This window comes from Mya arenaria, chromosome 3 (assembly GCF_026914265.1).
Source record: "Mya arenaria isolate MELC-2E11 chromosome 3, ASM2691426v1".
Classification (NCBI taxonomy): Eukaryota; Metazoa; Mollusca; class Bivalvia; order Myida; family Myidae; genus Mya; species Mya arenaria.
In genome coordinates, this window is record NC_069124.1 from 21,553,694 (window position 1) to 21,571,883 (window position 18,190).

The 18,190-nt window shown below is 31.8% G+C and overlaps 1 protein-coding gene across 1 annotated transcript in view; it reads right to left on the bottom strand.

Annotated features, from left to right (window-relative positions):
• LOC128225821 (uncharacterized) overlaps window positions 1-13,377 on the bottom strand; it is a 66,065-nt gene extending 52,688 nt beyond the window's left edge. The window contains exons 1-3 of the mRNA XM_052935718.1: window positions 13,372-13,377; window positions 4,962-5,025; window positions 4,405-4,632 (exon numbers count right to left, since the gene is read on the bottom strand). Of these exons, the coding sequence (XP_052791678.1) occupies window positions 4,405-4,632; window positions 4,962-5,025; window positions 13,372-13,377 (298 nt within the window). The remainder of the gene's footprint in view (window positions 1-4,404; window positions 4,633-4,961; window positions 5,026-13,371) is intronic.
• Window positions 13,378-18,190: the final 4,813 nt, after the last annotated feature.

Here is an 18,190-nt window from a genome sequence, read left to right on the forward strand (position 1 = left end):
GACAACTATTGGTTGGATAATCACAAACGCATGGAATACATTCAATATTGAATATAATCAAACTAATTTTAAGTTGACATATATAGTGGTATATAATCTTTTTATTATAACTTATACCTGCACATGCTCAAGTGACCTAGTTCACCGTTATTTTATTTGATGAACCGAATCAGTCCGAAGGATTTAACAGTTATGACAATTTTATTTTAGTTTATACCATTTGGAGCTATTCAACTTTTAACCCTTCCGGCTATGGCCACAAATCCGAACACTTTTGGAGGTTCTTACCATTATTTTAGAGAGTTTTTGCAATAGTAAGTTAAAATTTAGTATGAAAACTCTTTGGTAAATGTGACAACATCTGTCACAGTACAGACTCACGGTCTCATCAATTTTAAGTCAAAAATCGTTCAGTGTATGGACAGAAAATCACTAAATAATTATACTATAGGGGGCACCAATACTGAACACTTAAATAGCGAAAAAACATGGTCATACAATTAGATTTAAATGTGCTATATTAAATAAACAGTTGCTGCAAAACTATTTGTTGTTTCCGCTCTTATTCAAAACATGCCATTGAGATGTAAAGTGTGATTTCAATAAAAAATATATTGAATGTGGGTCAACATAACTGCAATGCCTCAAAGATGCGCATGTGCCCTCTGACGCCATTCTCCCATGTGCTACATTTTGATCCTTAAGCGTATTAGAACAATAAATTGCATTTAAGAAAAATACTCAGCAAAACCAGATGAAACTATACTGCAAGATTTCTATTAATATTAACATTTTGTGACTTTATTATTTCAATAAATTTGGGTACATTTGGTCCTGTATAAAAGTATTTCTTAAGATATTGCTTTCTTAAATCTTTATACAATGGACATTCTAGAATAAAATGAAATTCATCCTCAAAGATATTACACGCAATACATTTTATTTCACAATGTGGAATTGCAACTGGTTTGTGCCACCTCCCGGATTCTACCTCTAGTCTATGGGCCGACATTCTAAGTCTAGCCAATGCTGTTCTATTCTTCGATAGATAACATTAGACAAATAAGATTGAAGTTTAAAATCAGCAAAAAGTATATATGTCTTTGCTCTCGTGGATTTTTTAACTCCGTTAACCAATTTTGAATAAAACATCGGTAACTAGTTGTTTAAATGATAATATAAATAGGTTGAAATCCCCTAAGCCTTGCGCATTCCAAACATGGCTTAACCCCGATGCCTTACTAAGTAAGCCCACGATCTAGAATTAGGGAAATCATCTTAATCACAATACATCTTATTATATACTATTCTAACATATTTAGTATACTCCATGGCAATAATCTTCAGCCAATATCGTATGACATTTGTACAATGCTGTTCTTCCTAGTTCCCCATATACAAAGTTATTCTGAGTTTGTGCTCTTACTCCTAATAAATTCTTACAACTGTTTAAATGTACTCTTTCTAACTGTAAACTATTATGTAATCCCCATACTTCTGAACCATAGCTTAAGATCGGAGAAATTAACTTGTCAAACAAATCTTAACTATGATTTATTGACAAAGAGGTGAATTTATTTAAACAATTCTTAAGTTTAAACATTTCTTTAAGAGCTTGTCCTGATAGTGTTTCAAAAGTGTTTGAAAAAGACCCTATGTGGTGAAAACGATACCTAGATATGTAAATTTAGATTTCTAATTCCTGACCATTATATAAAAATCCTAAAGTTCTCCCAAATCTTCCACCTTTTTAAAAACCATAATTTTCGTTTTAGCAGAATTTACAATGAACTTCCATCTATTGCAATATTATTCTAACAGTAATAATACTTTCTGTAGACCTGTTTCTGTTTCCGACAATACAACAATATCATCAGCATACAAAAACAAAAAATAATTTAGGAGTCCCCACATCGACCCCCTTAAAATTATGAAAATCCAAGTACTCTTTAATGTCATTGAAGTACATCGAAAATAGAAATGGGATAATGATTCGCCCTGACGTACACCAAGAAAACAATCAAAGTGTTCACTTAGTGTATTATCATACTTAACTCTCACTTTCACATTAATATACATATATTTTATTATATCCAGCATTTCCCCTCTAACTCCAAATTTAATTAGCTTGTGCCACAAAACCTCTTTTACAACATAATCAAACGCCTTTGTAAAATCAACAAATGCTGTGTTCAATTTCTTGTTTTTGCTCAATAACTATGAAATAATACCCTGCAAAACAAATATAATATTATCAACAGTACTCATCTTTTGTCGAAAGCCTGACAATGCTTCTATGTATACATGATGTCGTTTAGCCCACTGATTTAATCTTTCATTTAAGACTTAAGTAAACAATTTATCTAAACAACTCAACAATGTTATTCCCCTATAATTACTTGCACAGTTAACATCCCCGTTTTTATGAAGGGGCACAATATATCCTTCAGTCCAGTCATCTGGAAAGAAACTCATATCAAACAATTTCTTGAATAAATTGCATATAAAATTGTAAAGTTAACATTTATTGATCCGTATTTGAAAAAATCATTTAAAAAATAATCTGGCCCCGCAGTTTTTCCATTATTTAGTTTTCTACAGGCTTTTTTAATTTCATCGACTGTTATTTGCATATCTAATTTTGCATCCATAACGTCTAACTCTCAATTTAAGAATCTTTCATTGCGATATAAAACATCTTCATCGGGTTGGAAAAATGTGAATCTGGGTCATTTATTGACTTGAAGTATTCCAATCACATTTGAGAGAACCTGTATTTTTTACAACATAACTTTTAAGTAATCTCTAATATAACTTATCATTATGAGTTCTAGCATTTTCAAGCAATTTTGTTTGATTTTTATCATAAGAACTACACTCTTCATTGAAATAGATACTGTCTGTATTATATTTAACACAGTTTGTTGCATTCCGATTGGTATATATATTCGTTTTAAACAAAGGTTTAAATATATTGTCGAACACATTTGAAAACTGATGTAAATTTACATCTATATCAGCTTGGCAACTTGATATATTTATATGCATACATAATGCATCAAACTTCTCAGTACTTTCAACACATAGTAGTGAATTAATAAATAAATATATATTTTTTTTCATTATCCCATCTATGCATAAAGGGAATTGTAGTTGCATCAGTAGTTTGTACCTTATGCTCATTATCTAGACCAAATGCATTAGGTTGTGCCTTAACACCAAAATTGACAACACAATGATCATATATAATATTAGGCTCTATAACTTCAAAAGATAAAAAAATAATTAAAAGCTGTCTATACATAAAACATACTCAACAACACTACAACCTTGAGAATTAACACGTGTATATATACCTACAAGACTATCTTTCCCACATCTACCTTTTACAATTCTCATTCCTGTAGATTTACAAAATTCTAACAAGCATTTTCCATATTAATTTACAGTTGTATCTTGACTTTGCTTAAATATACATTCATTTGCTACATAGTCATCAGGTTAAATATTATGCATATGTACACTTTCATTCTTAACATAATCTGGTTTCTACCCGACCCTTGCATTAAAATCACCACATATCAAGTAAGTACATGATTAATCATACTTATTTTGTACAACATGTCAACAATACATAAAACATCATTTGTTCAACTTACTATTATCTACTGCTACCTTGAGGTGCATTGTACAATAAACACATGTTTTGACAGTTTTCATATACATAAATAATAATCCACCACTATCTCCTTTAGTACATTTACTTTTGTTTTGTCTATTTAATATAAAAGGAATAACATCTTCAACTTCACAGTCACAGTAATCATTTAACCAAGTCTCAGTGAATAGCAAAATATATTATTAAATAAGAAGAAATCTGGAAGAGGCCGACCCATTAAACAAACCTTTATTTCTAATTGAAATTGTCCAATTGGTTGAGGAGAAATTGTTTAAAGGAAAATGTTAGCGACGGGCGGAAGACAATCACCCTATTACAATAGCTCGTGCGGAGCACAAAGTGATTTGATGACCTTAAATAACTTAAAAGTATCCATAATCAATGAACGTCAGAAAAAAAAACTAAATAAAAGTTTGTTCCACATAGTGAATAACATGTATAACGGATCTGACACTCGTTGTCATTTAATATAAACTCAAATGTAAATATCATAGAATCCAAGCAACAACACCATCTAAAAAATGCCTTCACTGAGCATACATGTAGGAAGTAAAATGGTCTATTTTTTACAAGAAAAACATTATGTTTCCGATTAGTGCTTAAAATTGTTTTATTGTATTTATGCAGATATAATTACAATTGATAGTAAATGAGAATCACAAAAAGGTTTAGAAGTAAAGATTCGTATAAATAAAGTATACACTATCTAAATAATGTTTTATTACTTGAAACATTGTCCCTTCGGCCGTAGACTTTTATCCTGCTTATGTTGTAAACAGCTCCAAGATCCACCTGCCACCAAGGAGGGTTTCCACACCCGGATAAGGTGAAATGATGACTGTCCACAGGACTACATGTTTTGTCACCGTCCACCGCGTTACTTGCGGACCAGAAACCAGCTCCAGGATCCTTTGTGTACTGCCAGGCAGGCTTGTTCAAGGCTACATTGGAGGCTGTTATCAAAATGTTTTTGCTTCAGTAATGAATGTAAATTAGATAAGAGTTATTTGAGTAGTTTCGAAAAAGCAACTGATATTCATATTAAATGAATTCACGGCGTTTTAACGTCATTGTTTGAAACATAGCAATGCCGAAACGTGATTGAACCAACGGTAGCAGATATGCAACAGCAATAACATTTCTTTAAATGAAGATCCGCGTTTGAAGACGAAACTACGTAGACTTTAGATAGTATTTATAAGACTCATTTTTATAAACATTGACTACTTCAATACTTCAGTCCACTAACAAAATTGAATGGCGTATCAGATTATCTACTTACCAGTTCTAAAGGAATCTGTTGAAGAAACTATCAAAAGAACGCCTGGAAATAATCTGGTAACCCACTGAAACGTAAAATGTATAATGAATTTAATTTCCCAAAATATTAAGTTTCATTTTAGGTTCATGCACGACTGACTAAGTGACTTGTAGGTTTACAACAAAACGTTTGTAAAAAGAATATATAGAGCCGAAATAAAAACAGCATGCTCGCACCGAAAATTTGTACCCCCCCCCCATTTCTATTGAAATGGAACCAACAAGTAATTGATAACGGTTTTATCAAAGTGGTAATGTGAAAACTGTTAATTATATGTTGTTGCATAAAGTGAGTGCTTAACAGCCGTTCAAGTAAGGCAAAAGCGTAAAATCGGTTTATCCTTCTAGTATTTATTGTTACGGTGTAATACATGTTTAAACAAGGTGAATATCGAACCATATCGGAACAGTAAGGTTTACTTTGGGCCTAGATCTTATATAAGCAACTTGTTTTGAATGGCTATGAGAAAATCATCTAACAACGCGAATGTGATTGAAGTGGTTATAAACATAGTTCAAACATCTGCTGATTAGAAACGAATTCAATTAAGTGATATATTTATTACAAATACATCTGTACACGAGCGTGTGTTACAAGATCCTTTTTAATCAATTTAATTTTTAAACAAATTTTCCAATGTAAACACAATACAAATACAAACGTATGTTAATAAAATAATAAATCAATTCTAATTATTAAAAAAGATCTTGCCGAAAAAATTTAACGTTCGAGTAGTAAAATTGTGTTGATATTTATTATACACTATTGGCATGACGAATTTGAATAAATTCAAAATCGAGTATTCAAAATAGTGTATAGTATTCACATTTGTTTCAATTTAATACCGGAGGCTTAAATTTGCATGCAATGATAGCGAATAATCCTTGCTTGCTTAAAGGTTTGTGGATATGTATTTATGCCCTTGTATTTCGCAACCAGGCATTTAACATAAATAGTTGTAAGTATCTCTCGTTATAGTATGTTTATCGATATATTCGTACGTGACTACATGAGTGTTAGAATGAATATATAGTACAAACAATACCACACTTTTACGACACATAAATGTTGAGTAGTATCAATGAGATTGGTCTAGTGGACTTTCTCTAAACATATCAAAAATATTTTGTTTAAGCTCAGAACACGGAGATTGAATGAGCTCAGTGATAAGGGTCTGCACAAGCAAGCGTGCTTAGATAAATGGGATTAAAGAAACTGATGATACAATCAGTCTGTATCCCTCTGTCAACACTAAAGCTATTTATTCTTTTTTGTGCAGGAAATTAATTTGCGAACACAGTTTTTATTATTGTCGAAGAGTATATTTAACGTACAAGACTTCGATGTATATTGATACGTGTGTTATGAATTTAGTTTACAAGGTTCCCTTCGTATTTCTACAACGGCGGTGTTCAAAGGAAGACTATAACGGGAAACGTAAATTGGATGGATGCATTTTCAAATAATTATGTATTACAAAAGTAGTTCCTAGAAGAATAACAATATAGGAAATTTTAATACGTTGCATTCATTATTTGATCTATATTGATTTTCCAGATAAGTTGATGCAAAGCAAATTGTCAATTTGTAAAATAATGTCTGAACGTCTCTTGGCTGTTTTGGGGTTTGCAAATCTGTTTCCTATAAATCTTTTTAACCAATACAAGTTGAGGATAAGTTCGGGTTTCTGCAAAAACTCAATTTATTGTCCTCAAGGTGTCAAGGCGTGAACCATTTCCAAAGCTTTCTCTGTATTTCTGAGTGAATGTCTGTGTCAGATACGACAGTTTGACAACATGAAGCCAAGATGTTCATTGTGTCGTCTGCTAAGGGAAATTTTGCTTAACAATAACGTTAATGAAAATAAATAGTAGTATTGGCCCAAGAATTGACCCATGGATGACACAGCTTGGAGAAGCAAAATAAAATGATTACTCCACTTTAGGACAAACAGAGATTATTTGATAATGAACGAAGTAGGAGACCCTAAATACATTTTGATTCGAGCTTTTGTTTGAGGAGACTATTGTGACCGACATTGCAAAATGCCTTTTATATATCACATACAAGACGCAGATGCATCAACGCCGCATTAAAGCAAGATTTTTTATTTGACGATGCAATTTTGCAAACCTAGGATTTGGGCTAGTGACCTAGTATTTTTAACCAAAAAGACCCATTATACTTATCGGAGATATCGTTCATTCAAATAACCTGATCAACAGACAATATTCCATTAGTGTAAGGAAAAATGAAATTTTTATAAATAAATCAGCTTTTCCAATAAGATCTGTCCCAGAGACCTAGTTTTCGACCCTAGATGACACACTTTAACATCTAAGGTTTCTTGTACACAGATATTTTAAGTTATTTTTTTTTTTTAAACATATGGGTAGATATGAAATTCATAATTGGGAGGTGTGTTTATAAATAGCAAATGAATTTAGTTGTTGACTGATATTGATAGGTCTGGTAACCATAGAATGTTTTTTATGACATCGGGAAAATATTTCCTAAGATCTGACCTAGTTACCTAATTTTTATCTGGGGTGACCCATATTTACAAATGTCTAAGACAACATGTAAACAAATATTCTGACCAAGATCCATAAAGATTTAACAAAATTTAATGAATATTTAGGACCTTGGATTTTTTCTCCTAAGATTTGACCTTGTGACCTAGATTTTGACCAGGGATGACACATATTGAAGAACTGTCAAGATATTATGCCGACACATATTCTGACCAAGTTTCATAAAGATTTGACAAATATTGTTGAATTTATGACATGGAATTGTTTTCCTAAGATTTGACATATTGACCTACAATTTGACCAGTGATGACCGATATAAAAATAAGCAAGATATTATGCGGACAAATATTCTGACCAAGTTTCATCAAAATATGAAAAATGTTTTTTATTTATGACGTGGAAATATTTTTCCTAAGATTTGACCTAGTGACCTAGATTTTGACCCGGGTTGACCATATTAAAAATATGCAAGATATCATGCAGACAAGCATTCATATATATGCAAAAAGCTACAGAAACATGCTCAGTAGCAAAACGTTAAACTTAAACCCGGTTTAGTGGCAATGGGCAAACGCCAAAGACATAGAACACAAATTCACAAACAAGAAACATAGAACAGCACAAATCTCTACAAACAGCACAGTGCATAAATACTATATATATAAATAATTGGTATGTTTATCAAGAATTGTTAAGTACCGCCTTGGAACGGTCAGTAAAATGTAAATTTACTGGGGGTTTAAACCAGTTTATGTGTACAAACCTCACTCTTATCCCAACAATTCTTAATAAAGATAAAACGCAAAAGGTAAATCTTATCAATTTATGCATTAACTTGAGGAAACTTATCAATAAAACAAATAATAATAATAACGAAAAGGTAAAACCCAAGTACTTCAATGATTAGAGATCCCAACTCTATCTGCAGACGGAGGAAACAATTCAGAGCACCTAATGCAAATAATTTTCAAAGATACGATGCAGTCATCGTTAGAAACCAAAAACATCACACACAGTCTTCCTTATAAAATAATAGGTTTAAAACTGTGTGATCATAGAGTTTCATAATAAAAAGCATCATTGTACTAAAACTGGGAACAAATAAAAAAAAACATTATTAAAAATAAAAGCGACTTGTATATGCTATTCTCTTCTTCCAAATGATTTGAAAACGTAAAATATTTAAAGAAAACTAAGTCCCAACCAAACCACTCGGAGTCAGTCAACACGTGTCCGCCAAAAAAGGTTTTAAAGATAACATAAATTAGCAAATTCTTCATAAAAATCAAAGCATTGAAAGTTAAGTTATAAAAGGATGCTATATTCAACCCAATATTTAGTTTCAGGTATTCATCTTCAAAATCAAGATGGCAAGTGCCTTCAAACAGTTGCCTTTATATCCATGGTTTAAATAAAATCCATGTTTAATCTAGATTTAATCAAAATTGTTGAATTTATTACCATGATATATTTCATCTAAATATTTGACCTAGTGACCTAGTTTTTTACACGAGATGTCCCATATTCATATTTTTTTCAAATTAATATGCCGACAAATAGTCTGACCAAGTTTGATAACCATTGGGTAAAAACTCTTGATTTTATTACATAAAATGAAATCATTAACGCAGAATTGTTAACGAGATTTTCGCCATTCTATAACCCGTAATTTTTCGATGAAAAATCCTGTTAAAAATGGTATGCTCGTATGTTTGTACAACACTTGTAATCAAAAAGATGCATTCTGGAAGTGAGAAACATCTTAAGCACAAGTTTAATCAAGAGTTTGAAAGGGACAGTTTTGGTTTGATTGAAACTTCATTGACAATTACTAATGTTCTCTAGCAAGTACGTTATAATAATAATTAAATAAATAAATATAACATACACAAGCTTTATGGGAACGGTTTTATTACAACAGTGACGTAAAACTTCGAAAGTTATGGCAGGCGATTAAGAAATATTGTAAGTATGCATGCTATCCTGATCGGGAAATCCCGGCCTTGTCGAGCCCAATGCTTTTTCGACGTGTGACCTCTATCTATTTGTGCAATACAAAACGCTTAGACAACGGTAGTATAATTAATAAATTGATAATAAAGTGCAATAACCTGAAAGGAGTTTACCAGACGTTTTGCCATTATCCGTCACTAAACTGTTTATTCCTTATCATGTGACACTGACTATAACAAGGAAGTTCACGTGTGTCGATATCAGCGATAGCTAAAAGAAAGGTAAACAGTAGATAACCCTTATTTGAAGTAGGTAAAAAAACGATTGTTCAATGATAAATAGAGAACGTGCCTATATGACAGTTAATCACATTTTCCCATGTCATCTTATCCACGTTAAGCTAATACACATAACTTAAATCAGAACAAAACGGGCAATTTGAAATGCTTAAATTAAAGATGAAATTCCATTTTGGGTACGCAGTATACAGGGGCTTAAGAAGTAGAAATAAACCTTAAACATGTATTTTGATCTAATCAGAACATTATGTTCTTGAACACGCTGGGTTTTTTTTCAACATATTAAAGCTGCACTCTCACAGATTAACCTTTTAAACATTTATCATTTATTTCTTTGTTTTGGAAAGAGCAAATTTTTGCGTAAATATCTGCGAACCAATAATAACAGATTGCTGACAAAATATCAGATCGCAGATAGTTAATGTTTTATGGATTAAACCGTTACTTACGGTTTAAGAAAAATGCATAAAACATTAATTTTTGAACTTAAATATAAAAATCTTATATTTTGTCAGCAGTCTTATATCACTGGTTTCAATGGAATTTTGCAAAAATTGGCTCGTTCCAAGGCAAACAATAAAAAAGTTGTCAAAACAGTTGTAAAAAAAGTTTGTACGACACTTACACTATTTTTTAATGCGCAATGCAAACTATACAATGGAATGAGCAGTCACAAAATATTAACAGAAATGTATTCTTTAACGTCTTTGTGAAATTCGTGTTTAGCCTTCATGTTGTTTGATGGTTTACTCCCTTCTTTAATTTAATATCATCAAGGTCTCTTTTTATGTCAGTTAAAAGACTAAAGGCGATCATGATTTATATTGTACATATTAGACAATATTAGTGATGTTCAAAATCTATTTGTTTATGTTTCCTTTTCAAATATGCTACAGAACAAACATGTTTTAAATATATAAGTGCTGCGTTCAGGAAGCTTGTCATTTTTATCACTAGAAGTGGAATGAGCAGAAACCGACTCTCAAACATTTGACTGCCGTCTCTGCTGTGTGCGTCTTCAAATTCTTATTTAATGGTTGCATATCTTTTGTCTTCACAAAGTATTTCCCATATCGCGGAATTCCTGCCAATGTATATAATGATTACATAAATCACTTGGAATTAAGCTTAAGTTATTGCACGAATATCCAAATAAAGTTTAATACAGACTATTGATTAATTTTATTCATAACACTTTTCTCATTTACATCTAACTCTTTTAGTAATTTGATTCATTTTAATATAATTTATAAAAATACAGCAAAATAATACAAAATGTCCTTCTAAAGAAACAATCAATTTAAACTTAGTGAAGGGATTTAACAACTACCAAAACAATAACATTGCCGAAGGCATCCGCTGAATATGGAGTGCCTGCTACAACCATGCATTACAACACAAAAGAAACAGCGTGGTCACAGAGGTCAGAGACTAGATATTAAGCCAGAGGACGTGGCCGCCATAGTACAGTGGTGCCTCTTCATGGCCAACCAGGGAGTTTATCTGAGGAAGTGCGTAAAAGAAGTGAGGTTATCTTTGTGATATCGATATAGTTATAATTTATGGCGGGTCAAACAAGGTAATAACTCAGGACCATTATTCATAAAACATTCTAAAAATGGTTTAAGTAAAACAGTCAGATTCATTTATAAGGAAAGTGATTTAAATTTGAAAATGAATTAAGATGTTTTATAAATGCCGCCCCTACTCCACCTTCTTTTATTCATTTTTTTCATATTACATGATGGAATGTGATTTGGAAAGAATAAACCAAGACGTTTTCAAAATACAAGTTCAATGTATTTCAAAGTATAACTCTTCAGCATTATTACCGGATACAACATTACATACAGGTTGCTTTGCAATTTTTACGAATTACATTTTAAACATGATTTTGGTAAAAACGCATTTTTATTCAATCGCAAAAGTTCTTTAAGAATGCACATGAATAGTTTTACTCGTTGTTTGATATTATATAAACAATAGTGAGTTTTTGATTTGCCAGTATTATTTTACTTAAAAACAATGATTTTAACATTTTTGAAACCATTATATGAATTTAAGTTTCCAGTCTGTTTGAGGTAATCTAATTTGAAACTTTATCATTTAATAGCCATTAAACATGGTTTGCTGAATAGGCACTAAAACACATTGATCTTATTGACGGAATTAGGATTTGATTGGAAATAAGCTTAAAACAAATCTTTAATAAAAATACTCCGAAAAAAAAAAAGGATATATGTTTTAACTTTAAAACGATTGTACATTAAAACGATAACGATGAATATATGATAACGATGAAAACTCCAACACAGAGAAGAACAACATATTCAGTTCATACAATTGTTTGTTTGTGAAGGTCGTTTTCATTGTCATCATTATTTTATTTTACAATAATAGTTTGGCTGATCCATTTTGATCATGTAATCCTCCATGTTACAACATTGAGACCTTTCAAAACTGACGTCGCGTCTCCACGCGATGTCAATAACATCATTACACATCCCAAATGTGATAACAATACGTTGAATGGTTGTAAATACAATTTTAAATAGTAAAATGCGCATGTTATTGTTCTCCCATTGGTTGTTAAAGGACTCAGCGATCTGTAAACGGACCACCGTGAATATAGTTGTTAAAAGAGATTCATCATTTGTAGCTAATTGTATTGTATCATCCTGTAAATATTAAAGCAATACTTTAAACACGAAACTGACGTTACACGTAATTACCCCCTAGGCATAGTTCTTGTTATAAAATGAAAGCAACAAAAGACATGTAATATACATTACCAGGTTTATAATGACATACAAAGTAAAAAACGTTCACATTGTTCTTTGATATGTCTGGTCAATATTCCTTTAAACGAATGGCTAATTGAATAATTAAGCTACTTTTTTATTTACAAAATGAAAACACCGTAAACAAAATAAAGAATATATGTAAGAATACATTGTCAATCTTCTGCAATGTAGGAAGTGTTCAAGTTGCCTTACAATTAAGGAACTTAGGAATTTTAAGTCATAATTCTTCCTTATAAATGACTTATGATAACAAAGAACATCGAAGTTTATTGACCTGGACATTTTATAGACTGCAGTAGTCGAAATAAATGTGTTTAGCATGACCTGCATATTAAGCAATTTAGGCTGATAAATTGTTTCAAACATTTGTTATGTAAATTAAGAAGTTTCCATTTTAATACAGAGCTTTTGATTTATAAAATTTCGTCATTCAATCCGTATGATAGGATGTGTACAGTTAGCCTATCAACAATTTTGGGATTTTAAGTAATGGATCTGTAAAATGATATATTTTGTTTCATGGAATAACAATTATCCCTATAAACGATTTCAAGCCTTTAAACTTTACGTTAATCGGTTGGGTTTTATAAGTTCGAGTGATGAGGTTAATACATATCGCACGACACGGACCGTTGCATACGATTGATCATCAGGAAAATAATAAAAGGTTATAAAAACGCACTGACTAGCCAACTGATATATTGTTTCATAACTTTTAAGTAGGTTTTAGATACTAAAATTGTTTCAAATCACTGGCGGATCCAGACGGGGGCACACCCACCTCCATCTCCTACAATCATCTGCCTTTACATTTTTATGTCAATCTAGAGGTAAAAATGTATGCCCAAAATGCACCATTTCGGTATAGACATTGTAAAACATTTCTTAGGGCAATATCCCCCATACCAACACTTTAAACTAAATAAATTAAGGTATTGTCGAAGGGGCGCAAGTCTAAAGGTTATGCCTACTCTAACGTTGAATCCCGAATCCGCCTTTGCTAAAAGACCTCTTTACAAAGTTATTTAATTTTGATATAAAGCTACTTTGAAATACAGATTCATAACATGCAGTGAGTAACACGGAATTTCCCTCCCGCGACCATTGTTTATCATTTAACCACGCAATATGATATATTGAAGTGAAATTGAACAGAATGTAATAAAGAAAATATAATGACCTTCATAAACGTGAGAAATAAAATAAAATGTATTTTTCAACTGGTTTTTTGCAGAAGAAAATAACCATTAAATAATAATTCAAGTACTTATCTTATTAAGACAGTATATATCACCGGTGTTTTCCATTAGTGTACGATAAATTAGGACAAGTTAAATGCTGCTTTTATTAGACTTTCCTACACCATTTATTAAAAACATACACGTGCTGTTGTTTGGTTGATATACACAGTTCTGTTAAAGATTTTGTTCTCAAACATATCATTTCTCTCGCTTTACTTTATTTAACACCACCTTGATGTTCTAAAAAATATCTTTACACCGTCTTAATTTGAACGCGAGTTATAAATTATTATATTTATGGAGATATAAGATAAACAAAGACTGATTTTGATACAAAGCAGCTAAAAAAGGGTTCAAACGATATATGGCAGAACAAAAGACAACAAGGCAGAGAGAATGTGTATAAATCATTGAACTTCTGCACTTAAAACGTGTTAACATTGATATCACCTGTAAATCCGTCTTTCTCTATCTTTAAACGTCCTTGTCATGTTTTACTTTGTATCAATATTCATGGAGTGATTAACTTGAATAAAATAACAAATAACAAATTCAGTCAATGCCGATGCTTCTGAAAAAAGATAATGTTTATGATAAAAACTGCATTTCATTCAAATGAAGATTTCCGCGGGAAATATATATGGCGTTGTCTGTCTGTCAGTTTGATACAGTTCTACGTAACTACTTCGAGGTAATCAATTATAACTATGTCAAGTGTAAATAATCTTAGTGCGCTGGTTCATCCAGAACCATTTCTTTGAGACTTACTGATGGGAAATGATGAAATATATATGAAGTTTGTATAACTACGGGAATGGTACGCATAGTGGTATTGAGACAATTATTGACATTTTATGAATGAAATACATTTGTCTGTTTGGAACCATTTATAAATAATATACACAATGTAGAAAAATCTAAATGATATACAACCCTAGTGCATGTTTTGTCTAGATTGGATCAGTACAATCAGAGTTATTGTCCTTTGATAAATGTATTGCATTGTTCCGTTTGAGGCGATAACTATATTTTTGAAAAATATAACCTTCCGAAGCGAGTATCAATCGACACTATGCAAAACAAAAATCTCAAACAAAATTGTTTTCCCAATTTGTATTATTCACTAAAATTACTTTTTCGACATAAATTACTAAATTGGAGAAGTGAAACGTTTGCTTCTTCAACAATGAATCATTCAACTAATAATAAATGCTACTTGTCACAAAATATAAACTCCAACAGAACAAAATATGTGCTTATATTTTTACATTTTGTGAATAGGATTTTAATAAAAAATAAATGCCCAGATGTCAATCATTTCAATCTTTTCTTCAAGCTTTAATGGTTAACGAAACATTGTTTTGGAATTTTATTTTATAACAATATGGCTAAATAATTTGACCGTCACTCACTACTAATGTGTTAAACACATTTTGTTGACAACGAAGTACGACAGAAGCAAACTGGATACTCAAAAGAGCTTACAATGAGCACGTCGTGTATGATATAGTAGCTTTGTCATGACCCGTGATCTTCCATCGAGAATAATATCATTCTATTGTCTGTAAGAATCTAAACATAGTACTTTCTGAAACAAATCAACCATGGTCTTAGTTTAAGACCGCTGTTGCTCTACCAATTTCACACAACATATTATTCCCTGTGAAATTCCAAGTGCATTTTAATATAAGGTCGTCAGTTTATTTATAGACTGTATGCTTTCAAACAAACCGACATAGTTCACATAATGCATTCCCGGTGGAAATACCCTGTGCATTTTGTGCAGAGTCGTAGGCAAAAATCGACCCATTGTCACACAATAGAAAGTGTAGAACAAACGCCGTAATATACGTTTTAAAGTTCTTCATAATATATATGTTTATGCCAATGAAAGATTACATACTATCTCGGCAAAAATGTTAACCACATACAGCAGACATTCAACGCGAATCAGTTCCCAGTCTCTCAGAGCAATGCCTCACGTAGGGGTCAAAGGCTTAAGCCTGTGTTTGTTTCCGTTACAACACTCCTTAACCATATTTTGAACAAAACACGGTCAATGGTCAACCACAACGAGACGTCGTGCAACGCAAAAGCCCCAGCCTACTACTTTTAAGACCAAAGTTACACTTCTTTGTTTAAGTCCATGTTTTTTCAATCAGCACAATAACTTCTTAACCGTTCACTTCAAGGCTTAATGATCAAGACAACGACAATGAGATTGACACAATGTCACGGCCAAACAAACAGATTACATAATGTCCAGAGGGCCATTTAATCAGTGGGCCAGTTGTTTACCATATCATAAATTATGAATAATGAATTCCAACACTTAGACTCTAACAAAGGTTTGGTATCAATTAATATGTTAATGTTGAATATTTGGGTCATATTTTGACTTCAATATATACGTATACAATTGCCTTCTGGTTTTATTATCACATATAACATAAAACGGGTCAAAGGGAATAATTAAACATATTCCGTGTCTAAATAACAGAGATAACATGTTCAACACTTTCCTCAGTTAAATTGATTTGTATAATATTGTAATTTATGTAAGTTATGCTGTAACGATGTATCTAAATATTATAGTCTGTTTATTTTCGTTAATCCTTTTATGTTTCACTAACATGTAAAGGCTAAAATAATTACATTGCAGTCATTCGTATCACTGATTGACACAAAAAATAAGCCATGATGAAGGCAATTTGATCAGTTTAACATGTCGCCCGGCCCGGAAAACACTATCGTCTGTTTCCTGGGGTTGAACTAACTGCAATATAAAATAAAATTATGCCAAGATTGAAATGGAATGGACTGCAAAATGCAAGATTAACCGAAATACATGGATTCAGTGTAGTACCATGTACATGTTCATGTACCGATACTTTCGAAGTAACGTCTAAAGCGTGGTGATAGACGTATATTTGAAAGTGAAATGCCTTACGTTCTGTTACATCAAGGCTATCATAATCAGATGAAATAGATGATCCTGGGGTTGTACAATAATTCGTGTCTGCCTTCTCTTTTTCCTTTCTGTATATAGAAAAACGATAACCTTATTTGATTTGGTTTTCGGAACAGTGCAATAAGTTTATTTACGGAATAAATAATAAAAAACCGCCAACGCCCGCACTCTTTTGCTAAAAAGGCGTTATTCTGCCATGTTGTCTTAAGGAAAAAAAACACACACATACTGTATCTTCAATCAGAAAGAAACTGTGTCCAAAATTTATTTATTTAAGTCACACATAATGCAAACGAACGCTCTCGCATACATTGTGTGAAAAATATCACCTGCTTGATATGACTACGAGATTTTGTAAATTTATATTGAACGATGGGCATTGGTTACCGAGAATAATTGATGCTTCCCAAGAAAGATAATAGTCGATGTCACTTGAGACTTATGTTGATTCCGCTCAATGTAAGATAGAATTTAGTCAAGAATTGCCTGTATCTAGTTTACATGAACACATGACTACATAACCAATTAATATACATTCACAAAATAAATAATTAAATTACACGATTTTTAATTCAATGATTGCATCGTTTTTCCAAATGCTCTCTTATGACCTTCTATTGACTCTTGTATGCAGTTTAACTAATTGGTTTCATTTAACACCAAATCACAAACGCGATACAATAACACATTAACTGTATGGTTAAATGATATGTTATACCTGTGGCTTGCCTTCTTTCTGCAATACAGAATTATTGCAGCTATATTTGCCACTATAAAAAAAAACAGCAAAGTTGAGACAGCAGCAACAATAATGGCTGTGGTATTTCCGTCTTTATAAGTCGACAGATCTTATCGGGATTCTTTTCTGAAAATAAGGATGGACTTTTGGTTTGAAAAAACACAACGAGTAATATGTAGTATGAAGTATGGTGCTTCGTATTATTGTTATTGTTATTATAAATCAGCATCAATATGGATGCAACAATCTTTATTAAACTATCAAAACATATGTATGTTAGATGCAAAATGAAATATAGGTTATATTTACATCCGTACTTTATTTTCTGAACGATAAAAATTGATTTCATTTTGCATGAACCGGTCGACCTTTCGTTACCTTTGTAGGCGGAGTTTGGCAAGAAAGCAACGCTCTGATTGGACGCTGGTGAATCACCGCGCGTAGTGATCTTACTACGATCTACTTTATAGCTAAAATAGAAGGGCACATGTTCTGTCGAATGTCGGCTTGTTTACATGTTTCTTTTGATGTTTTACGTAGAATTTAAATGAAAGACATTATTTTTAAGAAATATCATTTGAAAAATGGATGGTTTTGCATTTGATAACAAAAGAACACTCTATGAACAAATAATAAAAACATATTAAAA